Here is a 21,220-nt window from a genome sequence, read left to right on the forward strand (position 1 = left end):
CCAAGTCCATCAAATTCAATTCAGGACCCTCCAGAGAGCCCCCAATCAACCATTCCAGTTTCTTCCTGCAAGCCAAGTATCCTAAGCATATAGCTACCACCTCCTCTGTGCCTATTAATGCTGTAGCTCCCTTCCTAAAAGGCCCTCTCAAAGTCTCTCCAGACTCGACACCCAAACTCCATGACATTGCCTCCACAGAATGAAGTCCTGGGTTTCCCTGGTGGCGCAGTGGTTAAGAATCCACCTGCCAATGCAGGGGACACGGGTTCGATCCCTAGCCTGGGAAGATCCCACATGCCGCGGAGCAACTGAGCCCGTGCGCCACAACAACTGAGCGCTCTAGAGACTGTGCTCTGCAACAAGAGAAGCCACGACAATGAGAAGCTTGCTCACCACAATGAAGAGTAACCCCCGCTCGCCGCACTAGAGAAAACCCATGCGCAGCAACAAAAACCCAACACAGCCAAAAATAAAAACAAATAAATAAATTTATTAAAAAAAAAAAAAAGTGAAGTCCTCCTAGGCCATCTGAGTCTCATCTTCCTACAAACTCATAAGCCCTATTGCGAGCATCACTATTTACCTCTTGCTGTACCTTATATTACTACTTAAACCATGTGGCATTAATTATATGTTTATTAAAATGGGGAGCCAGAAACCCACCACACAGAGGCAGGGTTATACACTGCGTAATTATTAAATACACGCACAGAATCAATTTACCTGAAGCATATAGCATTTCCAAAATGTAAAAATAATGTTAACATATAATTACTCACAACTAAACCATTATATGATCTGACATCCCATAACCAGCTATATAATAAGGCTCAATCCTAAAATGAACATAATTATCAAATACTTTTGGTTAACTCCACATTGTCCTTTTTACTTATCAGATGAAATTCACAATAGAAAAGCGTCAGCACTTTGTATAATACTCTATCAAATATGTATCTTATAATCCCCTTGTTTAGCATATATTAATTTATTCCAGTGAGGTTTAATGCTTGTTCATTAGTTTATGTAGCTGAGAAGCTCCCCTTCACCCCAAAAAAAGTTTTCTGAGGGCTACACTTAGCCAAGTGTACTTTCATACCACACAAAAATACAGATATAGCTTTTGAAACTCACCATGGTCGGGGAAAAACTCCTCATTTTCATGTCATTTATCCATATTCTTGCTACTTCTTTATTAGAAGACTCTTTCTTTACTGTGCCATTGCTTACATCAGCTGAGGGGGAGAAATAATGTACATTTTATAACAAAATATCTATTTTCCTACAGTTTTTAAAAAAATTCAGTAAAGTTTACCCACTTCACAAACCAAAGAATACCAATCTGCTTATCTCTAACTTAAATTAAGCATAAGGATAAAAATACTCATGCTATATGTCATTACGGAGGTAAGAATTAACATTAGAAAACAACTTAAAAGGAAACATGTGCACAGGAAATTTGAAAACTATTTATCAAAAAGACACCTTAACCAGAACGCTATTTGGCAGTTTATTTCAAAACAATTACCCACAGCCAGCATTACTCTGAGACACTTCACTTGGTGCAAAACCTGGTATTAGCACCAAGACAGAATCAATCGCACCTGATCTGGAAGTACTTACTAACCTTCAAGGCAAAATAATTATTTCTGGAAGGGAAAAAAAAACCTTTGGGAACTCTACTGTCTTCCCTCAGAATAAAGATCCAAAGAATGAACCTGTTCTTCTATACCAGTGGTTTGCAAACTCTTTTAAGATATAGCACAAGAACCTCTCCATCAAAGTATCAATCAAAGTAGAACTACGGGGCTTCCCTGGTGGCTCAGTGGTTAAGAATCCGCCTGCCAATGCAGGGGACACGGGTTCGAGCCCTGGTCCGGGAAGATCCCACATGCCGCGGGGCAACTAAGCCCGTGCGCCACAACTACTGAGCCTGCGCTCTAGAGCCCGCGAGCCACAACTACTGAAGCCCACGCACCTAGAACCCATGCTCTGCAATAGGAGAAGCCACAGCAGTGAGAAGGCCGCGCACTGCAACGAAGAGCAGCCCCCACTCGCTGCAACTAGAGAAAGCCTGCGCGCAGCAATGAAGACCCAACAGAACCAAAAATTAATTAATTATTTTTTTTTTTTAAAAGAACTACTTGGTTGAGAAGTTCTGAGCCCCTGTTACTAGCCTCCATCCTCCAAGTATACCTGAAGCACTCCCAGTACCTGGTATTCTTGCAATTACAGTGTGAAAATTACACCAGGAGAACAGATTATGACCTTATGTATTCTACCAAAAGATAGGGAGTATTTGGGTGGCCTGTCACTTGGGACTACAAAATGGCTGGGATTAAAGTGTTAGCAAAATAAGGAAGCTGGTACAGAGATAATAAATTTACTTAGGAGCACAGATCTGTTTAATATAACTGTGGGAGAGCCACTGAACAGTTCATAGAAAGAGTTACAGGACTGGAGCTCAACTGAGAGATCAGAATCCAAAGAGACACCTAAAGGGCTAAGGGCTCCAAAAGGGGCAAAGAACATGCAGGGAATTCCCTGGCGGTCCAGTGGTTAGGACTCCATGCTTTCACCGCCGCTGAGGGCCTGGGTTCAATCTCTGGTTGGGGAACTAAGATCCCACAAGCCATGCTGGGCGGCCAAAAAAAGAGAGAGAGAGAGAGAACATGCAAAACCTCGCTCTTTGCAGTTTGACACTTTTAACATTCTTCCCTTTCAGTAAAAAGATGACCCTCTCCTACAACACAAAAGTTGGTTTATCTTCGGCATTCACTTACTATGTTTCTTTTTCAGCCCTGGTCTAGTCTGACAATTTCTCAGCCTTCCACACAAGGATGGCCTTGACTTGTCTTTTAAGAAGTATTATACTGGATGAGGGAGATGTTACTGTACTAGATACTACTCGGTCAGCTCCAAAGCTCTTTTGTTTTGCTCTCTAAACTTTCCTCACGATGGCACAGCAGCAGTCTTTCTCCTCATTAAATCCAAAGACTTTAATGAAAAGCAGCTTCTACTAACTGCTGATCACCCCTAAGTCTCCCAGAAGCCATTCCAGATGCTGCCCTGCACCTCAGCTAGGTCAGGGCCGTGGTCCTGCTCTCCATGGCACAGAATGGAAATCAATCCTGAGACAGTTAAAATAATTTCTCAATGGGCATCTAGCTGCCAGGCTCCAGTCAGTTCAGGACAATAACCTTAAGAGTAAAACTACAGCCAAAAGGCACAAAGGTGTGGACTCAAAGATTAGATTATCTGATATTTTTAATTGCATTTGTCACTGAAGACAAAGTTAGTTCTGTATCACCTACAAACACTCCTTGCTCATTCCTTTAGAATGCCCCAGCCCTCTACTTTGTTATTATTTTTTTAATATTTATTTATTTATTTGGCTGAGCCAGGTCTTAGTTGCGGCATGCGGGATCTTCATTGCCGGGTGCGGGATCTTTAGTTGTGGCACGCGGGATCTAGTTCCCTGACAAGGGATTGAACCCAGGCCCCCTGCATTGGGAGTGCAGACTCTTAACCACTGGACCACCAGGGAAGTCCCTGGCCCTCTACTCTATAAACACAAGCACATTAGAACTTCCCAGCAATCAATTCTGCTACAAAATTATATATCGGGTATTAAAACTTATCTCTCTCAATTGGAAAAATAAAGCAGCTGTTTGGAAGGAGGAACTCTCTATTCAATATCCAGCACCCCATTCCAAGAGCCCAGTGGGATGCTATGTATTAGGTATTAGTATAAATCACCAGGCAGGGAGTCAAATACTATTTAGCTCAATGGAAAAAGGAAGGAAAGAATATCCCTCTTAAGAGTTCACATTTTGGGAATTCCATGGCAGTCCAGTGATTAGGACTCCACGCTTTCACTGAGGCCCAGGTTCAACCCCTGGTTGGGAAACTAAGATCCTGTAGGCCGAGTGGCACAGCCAAAAAAAGAAAAAAAAGAGTTCACATTTTTCAGTTTCTAAAACTATACTACTAAAATTTGATATAGCCAAAGTTAAAAAAAAACTCTATTTTACCCTTAAAATTACCTTACTACAATAAACACAAAGCTTCCTCTAAGCATTCCACTTAAATACAACCTCTTCCTGCCCCATATTCCATTTTCTATTTTTCTCCACGTGCCTACCCCTATCTAACATACTATATACTTCATTTATTTTGTTTATTGTCTGTTTTTCTCCACTCAAATGCAAGCTCTATGAGGGCAGAAATTTCAATAGTTTTCTTCCCAGCCATAGTCTCAGAATCCTAGAACAGGGACTTCCCTAGCGGTCCAGCGGTTAAGATTCAGTGCTCCCACTGCAGGGGGCATGGGTTCGATCCCTGGTCAAGGCACTAAGATCCCACATGCCTCGTAGTGTGGCAATTAATAAATAAATAAATATCTTTTGAATAAGTGAGCAATAAAAAAGCCACTCCAGAGAAGAAAAATTAACTGTAAAATTTATAGTGTTTATGCATAAATGAATTCCTAAAAAAGAGTGATCAAATCACTGTTGAGCTTTTTCTCTTTAGATCTAAACCTACACTTAAAGCATTATGGATTAGCTAGTGTAATGGTTACACAACTCTATGAATATACCAAAATCCACTGAATTGTACCCCTTTAAAAGGTACAATGGTATGTAAATTATCTCAGTAAAGCTATTATTAAAAAAGTATTTTGAGTGCTCACTCTTCGAAGAAAATATAGTGAATTACTATTCATTTTCATTACAATGAAAGTTTATATATTTTAAAAGAAAACTGACTAAAAAACACGACTACCGACATACAATGAAGCTAATGACAAGCAAAATCATAAAACTGTAAGAGTTAAAGTAGCGAAGTATCAGTTTAAAGCCCATTACACCTCAAGCATGGTCCAAGGACCACCAGCAACAGCACCTCTAAAAGCTTATGAGAAATGCAGAATCTTGGTCCCCATCCCAGACCTATTGAATCTGACTCTGTTTTTGTACAAAGATCCCCAAGTGGGACTTCCTTGGTGGCACAGTGGTTAAGAATCCGCCTGCCAATGCAGGGGACACGGGTTCAAGCCCTGGTCTGGGAAGATCCCACATGCCGCGGAGCAAAGAAGCCCGTGCGCCACAACTACTGAGCCTGCACTCTAGAGCCCGCGAGCCACAACTACTGAGCCCACGTGCCACAACTACTGAAGCCCGTGCGCCTAGAGCCCGTGCTCCGCAACAAGAGAAGCCACCGCAATGAGAAGCCCGCACACTGCAACAAAGAGTAGCCCATGCTCGCCACAACTAGAGAAAGCCCACACACAGCAATGAAGACCCAAAGCAGCCAAAAAATAAATTAATAAAAAAAAAAAACTCATTTAAAAAAAAAAAAGATCCCCAAGTGACTCAGAGTTATAAAGTTTGAAAAGCACTGATTTAAATGACTGAGAAAAATGTTAACCAGTTATTCACAATTTATAAAACTGAGATCTCATGGTGTTCATGTAGCCACTTGATAATTCCACACTTCATTTTAAAGCTTAAGGCTAAGGCTTCTAAATTTTTGCTTCCCTTGAATTGCATAAATACTATAAGTCCACAGAGTCATGCAGATATCATCTCCTGTCATGACTACTTCTTTTAAAACCTAAGCAAAACCTTAAAAACACACTGACATATCTTAATGAAGGCAAGCAGTTGACACTGTTGAAAACAAAAAGACTTACTAGCTGCTGTTGCAACTGGCTGAGCAATATTAGCCGGTGGCTTCAGTTTCATGAGTTCGTTCAGACTATTATTTTTTAGTAGGTCCTTCAGTTGAACCTGGTCTTTTGAAGGTGCAGAGGTCATGGCATTTCGTGCTGCTGGTGCTGAGACTGAAGGACGTGTGTTTGCAGTAGTCTGAATGAACTTTGTTAAAGTGATGGTTTGTCTATTCGTGGTTACAGGTGGTGTTTTAGTCATTACAATTGTAGATCCCAAAGTCGGAAGCTGATTTATTTGATTCAGCACAAATGTTGTAGTAGATGGAGGCTGCTGCTAGAAAAGAAAACCATATAACCTGTGAAAAATTCTTTATTCTCTAATGCAACCCATATCCACAAATACAACAGGCCATTTAAAACTCTAAAACTGACTTATTAAGAATCTTACGCAACCATTGGCACTTTGGTTCTAATAAATATCATTAGATATAAACTACCTAGTTAAAATACACCATTTGAGAAAAAGAAGGTATAATAGTAGTGTTGGGGGCAGCAGCATAAAATGAGAGTATCCTAAGCAAGCTGTGTTGTATAGTCACCCTACATAATACAAGGACTAGGAACATAATTTCTAATCCCAGCACTGCCCCCAACTAATCAGATAACCTTAGGCAAATCACTTTACCTCTGGAGGCCCGGGGTCTCTGAGGACCATTTTCCATTTCTAACATTCTATGATTCCTGTCCAATGCTTTGTCTGCTATCATACAGACTATACTAACGTTTAACTTAATAAGATAAGACCACCAAGCAGAGTTTTAAATTTCTATGCCCCCATGAATGATCCACCCAGGTAAATTACAAATATCAGTGATAATGCGGATGCTTCCTTTGAGCCTAAGGCAAAGCTACATAGCATTTTATTTTTATAGTTGGAGGGTGGGAGTTAGGAGTTGGACAAAAATGAACAAAAAAAGTCAAGATTTGAGGATAACAAATGTCTGTGACTTCAACCAACTAAAGTAAAACAGATTTTTTTTTTTTTTTTTTTTGCAGTACGCGGGCCTCTCACTGTTGTGGCCTCTCCCGTTGCGGAGCACAGGCTCCGGACGCGCAGGCTCAGCGGCCATGGCTCACAGGCCCAGCCGCTCCGCGGCACGTGGGATCTTCCCGGACCGGGGCACGAACCCGCGTCCCCTGCATCAGCAGGTGGACTCCCAACCACCGTGCCACCAGGGAAGCCCCAACAGATATTTTTATAAATTTAAGTCTATTTCTACTTCTTTCCCCCTTCAAGTTATTTGTTAATGACTTCTCTAACAAGAATCTTCTACATTACTATTAATTTTAAATGTAACTCTCAACAATAATTTATCAAAAGTTATCAAATTTTAACCAGTCCAATACTTTTATACCACTAGAGCTTAAATTAATAATTGCTATGCGTAGGGAGTTTCCTGTGGCCTACTGGTTAGGATTCAGGGCTTTCACTGCCATGGCCCAGGTTCAATCCCCGGTTGGGGAACTGAGATCCCACAAGCCGTGCAGCCCAGCCTACAGTAACAACAACAACGAAAACTGCTATGTTTAAAACAAGGTCAGTGGAACTCTACATTTAAAGCACAATAACAATCACATAAAAATTATACATACCAATGGACAAAAGCTGAAATAAACAAGTAAAAATGAAAAGTGTAGTGGGTTAACGTGTAGTTCACCTTTACTTCATGAATTTTCTATCACTTGCAATAAATAACCTAAAAAAATGGGGGTTTCTTTCCCCTTAATCTTTTGATCAACATAACTACCAGAAGAGTGAAAGAAACATTTTATAAAGTAGGAGGTGAGAGTAGATAGAATACTGGGAAAGAAGCAGCAAAAAGCAGAACTAGTGAAATAAAACTATTTCATATTAAAGGTTATTTTCTTACTACAACCCTAAACTATTTTCATAGTAATGCCAAATCTAAATAATTCTTACCCTAACATTTAATAGTGCTGGAGTAGGTAGCGTCTCTGGTTCTTGTTTAACAGGAACTGCTGCTTCAGTCTCCAAACCTAGTTCTAATGCACTAAGTGGCACTGACTGGAGAGAAAACAACATCAGAGAAAGAAATAAAGAATGACGGCAGTGAATTCTGTTTCAAGAACAAGAGATGTATTTATTTTATTAAAATAAAAAAATTTTTCAAGCTTTGCATTCAAATGGAATGTAAAATCACTGATACCAGGTATAAAGTAACAATCTTTGCAAGCATAACATCTTCACTAAACTACGCTAACACCAGAATCTTATTTTTGCTTTCAGAGAATGTGTATAGTGAAACCTCAGAAAAATATTCCTATAAAGTACAAAGACAAATATTGAGATTAGTGATCCTCCCACAATAACTCTAAGCAATTCATCTCTTACGTTATATATCAAAGCAGAAAATGTCTTGATTTTCACTGCCAAGTATTTTCCACTTTGTGAATAAAGACTAATAATCAACATAAAAGTAATATTCACATGCATATTTAAAATTAACGCTTAACAATACCTATTTCTATAATAGAAAGTAAAATTAAGAAAAAACTCACTTCTTACAGAGGCTTTGGAAAACACTTACCTGTTGTACGGGAGGGGTAGGTGTTGGAGTTGCAAGCCCCGCATCTCCACCATCAATATCAAAGAGGTCATTCGGACTAATTCCACTCTCGCTCAAAGCAGCAAGCAGTAAATCTTGCCCTGGCTCCACCATCTTTAGAACAAAATATTAAATATTAACATTAAAAACTTAAAATGACAATTAACTCTCTTCTAAACATAAACCAACATTTTCTACCGGATCCGTTCATTCAATATTTATGAAGAACCTGCTACACAGCAGGCAAAAAAAGGATGAAAGAGCAATAGTCTCTGATCCCAAGAAATTCACATTAAGATGGAAAGGACAGAAAAGTATGCAAATCACAGAAAGAGTATACGTTACAAAATGCTGTGGGAACAGAGAAGGAAATGCTGAATTCACCTGGGGAGAGAGATTACAAAGATGACAATGGAGCCAAGTCTCAGGTAAGAAATTGCCAGGTAGACAAGGATCTTCTGGATAGTGCATTCAAACTTATGGGGGCACGAATGATGCTGGCACTCTAAGAAAGATGGCTAGAGTAGTTCAACATGGGTACGGAAGCTCAGAACAGAAATACGAGGTTCACAAAGGTGATGGCAAGAGACGAAGAAGTTTTCGCCCACAGCTCTGAACACCATGCTAAAGAGCTCATTTAATCCTGTGAGAATCAGGGGTCACTAAAGGGTTTTCAGATAGAGAACTGCAAGACATAGTCAGATTTGTGACTTAGAAAAATTACTCCACAGCAGTATGGAAGCAAACTGAGAATGGGTAGAGTAAGACCAAGGCAGGGAGACATCTTAGGAAAATGCTACAGCAGATCAGGAAAAAGATGATGTGCTATAACAGTGAGATGTAAAGAGAAAGAAGGGGGAATGGATTCTAAGATATTTAAGGAGAATCCATAAGACTAAGTTTAAATAAAAGCTCAAAATGGAAGGGAGAACATGAAACACACACAAAAAAGCATGAGTTGATGGATAATTAGAGTTAAGCCAAGAGAAAATGAAAAAGGTTGAGCCCAGGAGACCTAAAGGTGAGATATATGGAGTTTAGGGGGAAAATGCCTAATTCGAGCAGGCAAATACACTTTCAGCTGGGGTTTTCCAACTGTACTCATAGGAGCCAAATCAAAGTATTCTACCACTAAGATGGATTTTTATCCATTTTGTAGGGGAAAAAAAGTTTAACAGAGCTTTCTTAATTTTAACTTTTCTCATTAATTTATCTGAAATAACCAATTTATATACACAAACATAATTATGAGAAATGTGACTACTTGTTTTTATCAAAGAACTAACTTCACATTACATAAATAAACTAATTTTCAGCTAGTCCATTTATTCTCAGACTGTGCAATGAAATTAAATGTTTCATTATGTCCTACAAAAAAAAAGTTGTTAGCCAAGAATACCATGACCACGACTTCCCAACATACAAGAACCACTGTTTTAGATCAAAGCAGGACATTTCATAGAGAAATTCTCTACTAGGTAGGTCTACGTCGCTTGTACATCATTTACAAAGATGTGATTTACAAAGATAGTGCTGGAGTAGGTAGCGTCTCTGGTTCTTGTTTAACAGGAACTGCTGCTTCAGTCATCCAGACATCCAGATATCCAGAAATGAAACGAAGGGCAGACCTACTGTTTAAAGGATGAGAGGAAGGATAGCCCAAAGGAGATTTCCCCAAAATTTTTAGAGAAAAGAAAAGAAGTCTAAGGAAGAAAGCATTTTGAGCAGATAGGAGGAAGGGAAGGGAACTGACAGTGACTAAGTATCTTTTACAAGCCTGGCACAGTGTCAGGCTCTTCATGTCCATCACTAGTCCATGACAACCCTGAGCAAGATAAGTATTATAATTCTAGAAATGAAACTGAGGCTCAAAAAGCTTAAATTACCTGCCCAAGGTCACACCCAGATCTAGACTGTTCAAATTCCCAAAGCCCATGCATTCTCTTTCCAATGAGTAGATCAAGAAGTCAATATTGGTAACCTGTGAAGTTTCAATACTTAACTTCGGAATAAAAGCCTGTCTGAGATTAAAACTGGAAAGGGGAGAATTAGTATTAAACAACAAGATGGAAATATGAAAGAACCGGATGACAGAGGAGACAAGGAGAAATGTCAAAATATGGATTTAATATAAAATTGATCCATTTGGGGGCTTCCCTGGTGGCACAGTGGTTAAGAATCCACCTGCCAATGCAGGGGACACGGGTTCGAGCCCTGGTCCAGGAATATCCCACATGCCGCAGAGCAGCTAAGCCCGTGCGCTACAACTACTGAGTCTGCACTCTAGAGTCTGCGAGCCAAAACTACTGAGCCCACGTTCCACAACTACTGAAGCCCGCGTGCCTAAAGCCCATGCTCCGCAACAAGAGAAGCCACTGCAATGAGAAGCCCGCGCACCACAACGAAAAGCAGCCCCCGCTCGCCACAACTAGAGAAAAGCCTGCACACAGCAACGAAGACCCAACACGGCCAAAAAGAAATAAATAAAATAAATTTATTTTTAAAAAAAGTTGATCCATTTTTCTAATACATAGTTGACCACACTTTACAAACTACTATCCTAGTACATAGTACAAATATGTACCAAGAGAGCAAACCAATGCTTTAGAATATTTTCAGGGCTTCCCTGGTGGTGCAGTGGTTGAGAGTCCGCCTGCCGATGCAGGGGACAGGGGTTCCTGCCCCAGTCCAGGAAGATCCCACATGCCGCGGAGCAGCTGGGCCCGTGAGCCACAGCCGCTGAGCCTGTGCGTCCGGAACCTGTGCTCCGCAACGGGAGAGGCCACAACAGTGAGAGGCCCACGTACCGCAAAAAAAAAAAAAAAAAAAAAAAAAAAAAATTCAATCTATAAAATACTTCATTAGGACCAATGACCTATGGGAATACAGGGTCTTAGCCCACTTGCTATGGCTTATTTTGACCTAGATTAATAATTCCTGAGACTATCAAAATGTCATCTTTTTTAAAGTAAATATTGGAAATAATTATTTACATTTGAAACAAAAGCACATTCTTTTAAACCAATGATTCCTAAACTACAGACCACAGAAAGCTTGGAGGCCGAGGGATCCATTAATCCATGTGTTACTGAATTCAGGAGAGCTTTCTGAAATATATTTTCTGAACAATTAGCATTATAAGTACAAAAATATCATGGAAGAGAGTTATTTGGGGAGTAAACCTGTTGGAGTCCATAAGAAATGATGGCAACAGTTATAAGTAACATTATCAGTGACCTACTCAAAATGCACAGGAATCACAATTTGAGACCCTCTGATCTGAGCAGTGACCTAGTACTGACAATGCCTGTAAGAGACATTGTCTTTTACGAGCTATTAATGAAAGAGATTTTAATTTTATATACATCTTATACACAAACAAAATCAAGGGATCCTTTCTCTCAAGCCAATTGGGCACAAATTCCCTACTTGCACTTTTTTTGCATGAGAAGTGGGGAGGGGATAGAGAGGACAAATCTATGCCATTCTCTAACTCCATTAAGGAAAATCCTTAATATTTAATCATATTCCTATTCTGAAACTATCAATATTACAGACTCACAGAATTTCAGTGCTCAAGCTGACAGAGCCCCTAAAAGGTTATATTATGCAACCTTCCCCACATTTTACAAACAAGTAAGATTTATTCCTGAGAGGGAAAAAAACATTTTCACTTTGAACCCACTAAGTATAATGTAAACACAAACACTGTTAGGTGAAAAAGAACTGCTAACTACTAAACACAGAGTGATTCTATCTCAAACAATGGACAAGAAAAAGGTTCCATTTTTATCATAAATACATTTGAAAATATCACGTATTCAAAAATAGTACTCCTATGAAAGCGTCTATGATAAATAAGGACTAATGACACAGTAGTAGACAGAAACTAAGAGACATCCTTGGCAGGAAGAGAATCCTGAGAAACAACAGCCAATCAGAAGAATGAAAGGATACAGTTCCCACTGAGAACACCAACACTGAAACCTATCAACAAGGACAAGATTCCTCTTGAGACCAAAGCAGATCTTTATAGCTCTGGGCAGATACAAGAGATGTACCTGCAGCAGCAACAGCAGTACACTACAGAGGCTGAGGAGACTATGAAGTCAAGGGGAAAACCTGGTTTCAAATACTGACTACACCATCTGCTAAGTAGTGTAACACAGTTAAGTAATAACTTGTGACTCAGTTTCCTCATCTTCAAATGGGAATAAAAATAGAACCTACTTTACAGGATTGCTGTGTTGAGTAAATATTACACTACGTGGAATAAATATTAGCTACTATTAACCATTATATTGATAAACACTACTATAATGTTCAAAAAATGTTTTCCTTCAAATTGCTGATATAACACTTTATATCTAGAATACAAACTACCTGTTGGCAATTTATTCACTAATTAACTTCCACATTAGTTCTATAAAATACTAGCACCCTTTTTACTCAAGTGTCATACATCCAATATATCTAATCAATTAGCATATCTAGAGGAAACTGGTAGACATATTTAAATGTGCACATATAATATCATTTTAGAAATATCTTTGCTGGACATCCCTGGTGGTGCAGTGGTTAAGAATCCCCCTGCCAATGCAGGGGACACAGGTTAGAGCCCTGGTCCGGGAAGACCCCACATGCTGTGGAGCAACTAAGCCTGTGCACCACAACTACTGAGCCTGCGCACCACAACTACTCAGCCTGCGTGCCACAACTACTGAAGCCCACGCACCCCAGAGCTCCGAAACAAGAGAAGCTACCGCAATGAGAACCCCGTGCACCGAAACCAAGAGTAACCTCCACCAGCCACAACTAGAGAAAGCCCTCACGCAGCAACAAAGACCCAACGCAGCCAAAAATAAAATAAATTTAAATTTATTAAAAAAAGAAAGAAAGAAATATCTTTGCCTGAAAAGGATTTTTCTCTTTACTTAATAGTGCTAAACGTGTCTAATTTTTGACCCAACTCTGTTTTTATGTAGCCTGGATGTCGATGACTGGCACTCAGCTTAAGAATTTGAAGGATAATGATCCACTTAGAATTTAGCTGGTTAAGTCCATCAACAAGTATTCATTAAGTGTCTACTGAGTGCTGGTTCCTTAAGAGTATCAGGAGGAAGGGAAGGTAGGTATGAAGAAGTTTGCTAAAAAGGATTTTCTTTACCTAAAAGGATATAATCTGTATTTTTTAACACCTACTTCCCCAAGCAGCGATTGCTCAGTAAAGGGCCCCTCCCCTCACTCTCATTGCAAAACCTATAGGAAGAATGGAATCACAAAGGAATGTGCAGATTATATACAAGTTTCAAAAATGCTTTGAAAAAGAAACCCAAGAAAGATTTGGGTGGGGGGCACTACTTTCTCCATCACACCATCAAAATCAGATGGCTAGTCTTCTCGACATTCACTATACGGTTGGAATTCTTTAACTCTCAAAATAATCCATGAGTAAAAACTATCCGTTATTCCCTTGTCAGAGATGAGAAACAGGCTTAGAGAGATGAACTGTAACAAGGTAACAACAAAGCAAGCTTGTAGCAGAATTACAAACCTAGGAGGGCTGATACCTGCGCCCTGCACCCTGCCCGCCCATCCCAAGATTCTGTGCTATTAACGCCATACCAGTATTTTTCAAACTGCTGGTCACAACAATGCTGTCAAATAATTTAAGTATGTCATGACCAGTATTTTTAAATATTTCAAATATAGAATATTCAAATATTTTAAATACAGACAGAATTAATGCAGCACACGCAGAGAGTGTAAACATTTCACAAAACTGAGTTCTATGCGTGCATTATGTACTAGGTCACAACGTAAAACACATTTCTTACTGCGGAATGCAGTTTTGGTTTGAAAATCACTGCTCTGTGCTATATACTGTCTCCCAAGAGGTAAATAAGCAAGTTAATTTGACGGGTTTTATACCATATTTTTTTTCATAAAAGAGAGTTCCTGCTCTTCAAGAGCCTATCCTTTCCATCTACAGAAAATTTCAGTGGTATCACAAGGTTGTCCTTACTTAGTAAAGCTCAACCACATCAAAGTGGATCTGTCAATTAGCATTAAAAAAGACAACTGCAAAAACTTAAGGATTACATCATCTTGGTTATTAATTGTCTATTTAATGGAAAACAATTCCTCTCGGAAAGTATCTTTACACCAATTTTTGGCAGGCAAAGCACAAACCCACAGAGCCTCACGAAAAGTCAGGTATCTTGCTAAGAGCAGACCTCAGACCTGTGTGCTGTCTTCCTTCACAGGCAAGGCGGCAAGTCTCAAATCAAAGCTCAATTCAGAGACTAAGAAATGCCAATATGTTATCTGTACCTAAAGTCTTTGAGGCGAAAAAAGACTTTAAAAAAACATGAAAAGAATCTCCATACTGCACATTTTTAAATAGTAATCTCAGCAAAACCCTTAAAACATGTAAAACTGACACATAAGAGCATTCAATGGATGGATGAATGAATGGATGGATGAATGGATGATGAATTTACGATCTGTAAGCCACTCACTAAGCCTCCCTTTTTAACATTTACCCAGCAACTAAAATAAAATTTATTTAAAATTCTGGAGGATTGTATGGAACAAAATTAGATCTGGGAATAAAGTTATATTGGGAGATAAAAAGCAGAATCCAGAGGAAAAGAGTAAAGATGTCTTCTCTGGTAAGGTAAACTTTGGAAACAACTTCTTTAAACATGAAAATAAAATGTTCCCTTGCTTGCAAAACTAATGTCCCACTCAAGGCAGCAGCAGCAAATTCTACATTTTATCCTAGAAATTCTGTACAAACTATCTTTTGTGCAGTGATGAAGGCTTTCCCCACTGCTTATGAAAAGCAGTTCTGATCGCGGTAAATAACTGGGAAAAAATGGAATCCCTCCGCACTGTTATCTGGTTTAACTGTTTCCAACTGTTCTGAGGAACCGCGCTAGAGCAACTAGGGGTTTGACAGCTTTCTGGACCCTCCTGCCGACACTTTAGAAACCCTATTCCGTCTCTAATTCTGGCTGCCTAGAGAATATGACACATTTAACTCAACATAAACTGCTAATAATCAACTTTTAAAGGTCAAAGGGGACCCAGTTTTTAACCTTCTTCTCATCAACACGTGTTTAGTACAAACTTCCGGGTGCGGTTACAACTGGCTGGGCAATTCAATGGCTAAAAACGTTGCTTTATTTGACTCTCATTTTCTCGCCCGTTCTTTTCCCACGTTTCTCAACCAGCGACTCCCCAAAACAAAAGCCTCCCACAGTAAACGGAACACGCACATAAAAAGAGCTTCTCTGTGCGAGGATCAAGTTAGTGGTCCGCAAACATTAACCAAACAGAAACACAAAGCCGGGGTGGAAAGGGGAGGAGCTGGATGCCAGGGTCAGGAAAGAAACAATCACAAGGGTTCAGGCACATCCAAACCTCCTCAGCGGTTAAACCGACCCCAAACCACTTCTGGGAAACCACCAGCATACACTGGTTTGGGGAACTTTAGATGCTCGTTACGCCAAACACTCTCAAAGTAAGCCAATTCCCAACCGCCTTTCCCCTCCACACAGATGCTTACTTAGGGTCCAGGAGGCGAGCGAGCGAGCGAGCTCGAGGCAAAATTAACCTAATCACCGGGTGAGGCGTGAAGGTGGCCCCACGTGCCCCACGTACCGTCCCCATCGCCCCGACAGCGAGGTAATCAGCAAACTGCAGGTGCGGGGGTTCAGATCTTGGTCGACCCTGTCGCCTCCCGCACTCGCCCTGAACCGGAACAATCGTCCGACAGGAGGACTTCTGAAGGATTACGGAGCTCACTTTCCTGAGAGGCCGGGACCTCGCAGCCCCCGGGTCGAGCCGCGGAAGCAAGGCGGGGTACGGCCCAGTCGGAGCCGGAACCGGCGTCCGCAGACGCTGCCTCCTCGCCCAAACGGGGTGCCTCCGGCCCGGGACAGCGGGGCCCCCGGGGCCCGAGAGCCCCACGCGCGGCGACCGCAGGGCCCGGCGCTGACGGGCGGAGGAAGCGAGCGCGGCGGGGCCACCGCCGGGACCGTGCCCCCGAGGGCCCCCAGGGCGTGCAGCTGAGGGGGCTGCGAGGGGCGAGGGAGGCCCCAAGCCGGGGTGAGGTGGCGGCCCCCCCCAGCCCGGCCCCGCACGGCCCCCTGAGGAGGGTGGGAGTGGGAGGCTGTCCGGGAGGAGGAGTGTAGAGATAGAAAAGGGCTAAGGAGAGGACTTACTTTCCCCGCGGGATCCGACGCCGGAACAGCTTCTCCGGGTGGCGAGAGCTTGAAGAACCAGAGGCGACTGGAGCGGAGGCGGCGGCGGCGGCGGCGGCAGCAGCGGCGTCCAGCTCTGCCTACCTCCCCGCCGCCATCTTGACGCCCCTCCCCCTCAGCCCCCCCGCCCCGCCCCGCCGGGAGGGGGTGGGGCAACGGATGAGGCGCCGCGCGCACGCCCCACGTGACTTCCTCCCTCCCCCACCCCACTCCCCAGCGCCCCTCTCCGCCCCGCCTCCCTCCTAGGTGAAGGAGGATGATTTCCCCCCCCCATCTTGACCGCCCCTGCCTTCGCCGCTAAGCACGGACTCCGTCGCTCCTGCCGACCCGGTATCAGTGGTTGGATCCAAGGGAATTCCGGAACCCAAACCGTCCATTACCGCGGCTCCGGGGTGGGCGAGGGGTGAGGGGGCCGGGTTTCCGAGGAAGGGGGAGGGGGGAAGACGAAGGCCGCCTAGGAGAGTCACGTGTCTACTGCTTCCGTCGGCGCTCGAAAGATCTCGCGAGAGTTCCGTTCCCCCTCCCTTTCTCCCTCGCGGGCTGTCGGGAAGAAGGTCCGTGATCTGGGTTGCCACCAGGAGGTCAACCGGTGGGCCGGGCGCATGCGTCCCACACCTGCTTTCAAAGTCAGGCTAGGAGGGGCCCGAAGCTGTTTTCAAAACCTTTTCGATGTGTGGCTCTGGGCCGGGAAGTTACCTAGTGGCGTCTCTGTCACTTTGAAAAGCTCGTTACCTTAGTTAATTCTAGAAAAAAATATTCGCCTACTCATTGCTTGTTAGGCTTGCTCAAAGCACTTTATTCAATGTGAAACCGCAAGTAACTCGGAGCCCCTCGGCTGGTCCACTGCCGTGTACAGATCCTAAGGAGTGAGAGCGTAATCAGCCCCACTTCTTTTTTATTCACACACACCCGGTAACCTGAACAAACTATTGCTCTCAATTAATGATTGCTGCAGATCTGTCGCTACTACCTCTCACTTCCTTATTTTCATATTCTCCATTATGATCATTATTATTGCTACTACTACTAAGTGACCTGACACAGAATAAACAAATTAACTTCTTGGTAACCCTTTTGTAAAGTCATTCTGAGAATGCTCTTTGAATCCCTTGCTTAGGTAATGGGCACGCCTGGGTGATTCTTGCCCCCTACCGGCCGCGCTTCGCACTCGCCTTGAGCTCAAAGCAAACCTACTGGTTTGGTTAACTTGGAGGTTAAAGTGTGAGCTCTTCAAGAGACAGTGTGGGGCTGGGGGAGAGGAAAAAAATGTAGTCATGGCAAGAATAATTATGACTCTTCCAATATTCTGTTTATATACATGAATATGTATTATATATGTATACATGTAAACAAACATTTTAAATTGCAAATTTGCTAATCACTGTACCTCCATTATTTCGTTTAATCCATACACACACAAACCTACAAAGGTAAAAAAAATAAAAATAGTTCCATAAGAACAAGGCCTTGGGGACTTCGCTGGAGATCCAGTGGTTAAGACTCTGCGCTTCCACTGCAGGGGCACAGGTTCAATTCCTGGTTGGGGAACTAAGACCCCGCATGCTGCTTGGCGTGGCCAAAAAAAAGAACCATGGGAGACCAAGGCCTTCATCTGTCTTGTTCACTACTTTCCCCTAGCCTAGTTTATGGTCTAGTGTAGATGACCGCAAACAAGCAATTGTCACATTATAAAAAGAGAAAGAATACAGCAAAAAAACTAAGACATTGTATTGATAGTTAATGCATCAGTGTCTTTGGAGCTTGGTTGGAGCAATTCAGTTTCCAAGTGGCCCCCAAACTCTAGTTGTACACCGGGACTAGATGAGTCCTAGATTCTGAAGACAGAGGTCTAACCTAGGAACTCCCACCTTTGAGGTACTTTCTGAGCATCTAAGCCAGATCCTTGCTGCCATCTCTGCATAATCTCTTTACCTTGAACCAAAGTAAAAGGTGTTTCAGGGGATATTTATAATACAACTGCACATATGCACACGAATGTTATGCACAAGGTCATTCACTGCAGCAGCATTTGTAGAAGGAAAAGATGGGAAACAACTTTAATGTCTTTGAAGAAAAGACTAATTAACTAAACTATGGTACTTTCCTACAGTGAAACAGTTGTTCAAAAGGATGAAGCACTTCTGGGACTTCCCCAGTGGCGCAGTGGGTAAGAATCCTGCCAATTCAGGGGACATGGGTTTGATCCCTGGTCCAGGAAGATCCCACATGCCGTGGAGCAACTAAGCCCGTGTGCCACAACTACTGAGCTTGCGCTCTAGAGCCCGCATGACACAACTACTGAAGCCCGCGTGCCACAACCACTGAAGCCCACGTGCCTATAGCCTGTGCTCCACAACAAGAGAAGCCACCACAAGGAGAAGCCCGCACACCGCAACAAAGAATAGCCCCCGGTCGCCACAACTAGAGAAAGGGTGCGCACAGCAACAAAGACCCAACCCAGCCAAAATAAGTAAATAAAATTAAAAAAAAAATAGAATGAAGCACTTCTGTCTACGAGAATATATATTTTGCTTGCACGTTCGCGTGGAGCATCTCAGAATGACAACCCAAGTAGCAGTTGTTATCAGGGGATGGGAACTGAGAGACTGAGCGTCAGAGGCAGGAGGAAGACTTACGAGCTGCGTCCAGAACAGAGATACTACTGGAAGCAGATAATTCAGAAAAATCCCTATTCAAGCATGGTATGGACTCCCCCCAAGTCAGGGGGGGGCTATTTATATTTACACTACACTTCTCATTTCATTCAACATATTTGAGCCAGATACCATGTTAGAGGTATTGTGTTAGGGACACAAGTTTAAGAAAAACAAATCAGGTGGGATGTGAGGGATGGTGCCTGCCCTTGAGATAAATGCCCTTACAATCTAGTGGGCATTAATCCCAAAATTACACAAAATGTAAACTTGTAGCTGTGACAAGGCTACATAAAAGCTAACAGAGCCTATTATAGAGTAATTTGACCTCATCAGGGAAGTCAAAGAAGGCTTCTTTGAGGGAGCGATAACCCAGATAAGATTGGAAAAGTAGGTGTTAACTAGGCAAAGTGAAGAGAGAACTGCACTTGAGAAAGAGGAAACAGCACATGCAAATGTCCTGAAACAGGAGCAAAGCAAAGAGAAGGGACAGTAACGAAGCAAGTGCACCAGGGACTTCCCTGGTGGCCCAGTGGTTAAGACTCCGCAGTTCCACTGCAGGGGGCATGGGTTGGATCCCTGGTCAGGGAACTGAGATCCTGCACGATGGAGCCAGAAAACAAAACAAAACAAAACAAAACACAAAGCAAGTGCACCAGTTGTTAACATAATGTTTCTCAGCTCCAAACCCAAGCGTCTATGCTCTGCTTTGTGATGCACTGCAGAACTACATTTCTGCTTTGCCAGCTGTTTCAGTGCCGCTAGGCTGGAGCAGGAAAAAGTTTCCTGTGAATGTCATCCCAGCAACACCTCTTCACCCTGGCACGTGCATTTCCCTCCAAAGTGATACCGCAGCAGCTATATCCAGTTTGCAGTTTTTCCCACACTTACAAAGCTGGCCTCATCACACCAAACTCTCCTCTCAGACACGAGGACCAGTGAGAGCAACCACAGGGTCACCCTCCAAGCTCAGAGACACTAACACCAGTTGAGCAGAACCCCCTCCTTGGAGTTTCGGTTTCAGCAACACGGGGCCCCTCTTCTACATTTCTAAGTTTATTTTTTTTCGAAATATTTACTTAGCTGTCTCGGGTCTTAGTTGCAGCATGTGGGATCTAGTTCCCTGACCAGGGATCAAACCCTGCCACCTGCACTGGGAGCATGGAGTCTTAACCACTGGACCACCAGGGAAGTCCCGTTTATAAGTTTAAATTACACCAACCCCTTCCCTTTTTCCCCTTAGCCTGAGTGGTGAGAATTGCTTTCCACAGTTGCAACGCCTGTGATGCCTTCAAGTTCTCTCTTTACCCTTTCAGTTACCTAGTTCACCAGTTTATACCTAGTTAACAATTTTTTTTTTTTTTTTTTTTTGCCACACTGCGCGGCTTGTGGGATCCTAGTTCCCCGACCAGGATTGAAACCGGGCCCTCGGCAGTGAAAGCACGGAGTACTTACCACTGGACGGCCAGGGAATGCCCAACAATTTCTTATCTTAAATTTTCTTCATTAAATAACTGGTGTAGTGTCTGCCTTCTGTACCTTGATATAGCAAGTAAAAAGGAGTTACTAGTAGGATTGCAAAAAGTAGATAAAGATCATTCTGAAAGAGCCTTTTATAACTGAGTTTGGACTTTATTCTGTAAGCTACAAAGAACTCAGAAGCCTGTTATGCAGAGAACTGCCATGGTTAGGTATGCATTCTAGAAGAATCACTCTGGAAGCAGTGCAGCAGTTGGATCTAAAAACTGGGCTGCAGGTACAAAGACCAGACAGGTTGAGAGGAGAGAAGAACAGAACCTGAACTGGAGCAAAATTGTTGAGCAATAGAAGAAGGCCAAGTGCCATTTGCTGAAACGCTGACCTCAGGAAGACAAACAGGTCTAAAGAGGAAGACAATGAGTTTGGCTTTAGGTATGAGGAATGCTTTGCTTACCTATTGTTAGGGAAAAAATGACCCCCAAAGGTAATGACTTAACTACTGCAATGTTATTCTCA

The 21,220-nt window shown here is 42.5% G+C and overlaps 1 protein-coding gene across 5 annotated transcripts in view; it reads right to left on the bottom strand.

The window, feature by feature from the left end:
• Positions 1 to 16,692, bottom strand: part of SBNO1 (strawberry notch homolog 1) — a 58,355-nt gene extending 41,663 nt beyond the window's left edge. For 2 of the 5 annotated variants that reach the window (XM_067701084.1, XM_067701081.1), the window contains exons 1-5: positions 16,533 to 16,692; positions 8,284 to 8,415; positions 7,656 to 7,760; positions 5,696 to 6,008; positions 1,135 to 1,235 (exon numbers count right to left, since the gene is read on the bottom strand). In XM_067701084.1, the coding sequence (XP_067557185.1) occupies positions 1,135 to 1,235; positions 5,696 to 6,008; positions 7,656 to 7,760; positions 8,284 to 8,415 (651 nt within the window). In that variant the 5' untranslated portion in view covers positions 16,533 to 16,692. The remainder of the gene's footprint in view (positions 1 to 1,134; positions 1,236 to 5,695; positions 6,009 to 7,655; positions 7,761 to 8,283; positions 8,416 to 16,532) is intronic. The other 3 variants (XM_067701082.1, XM_067701086.1, XM_067701085.1) reach the window with 3 other exon arrangements.
• Between the last annotated feature and the right edge of the window lie 4,528 nt (positions 16,693 to 21,220).

Source organism: Pseudorca crassidens, chromosome 12, assembly GCF_039906515.1.
Source record: "Pseudorca crassidens isolate mPseCra1 chromosome 12, mPseCra1.hap1, whole genome shotgun sequence".
Lineage (NCBI taxonomy): Eukaryota > Metazoa > Chordata > Mammalia > Artiodactyla > Delphinidae > Pseudorca > Pseudorca crassidens.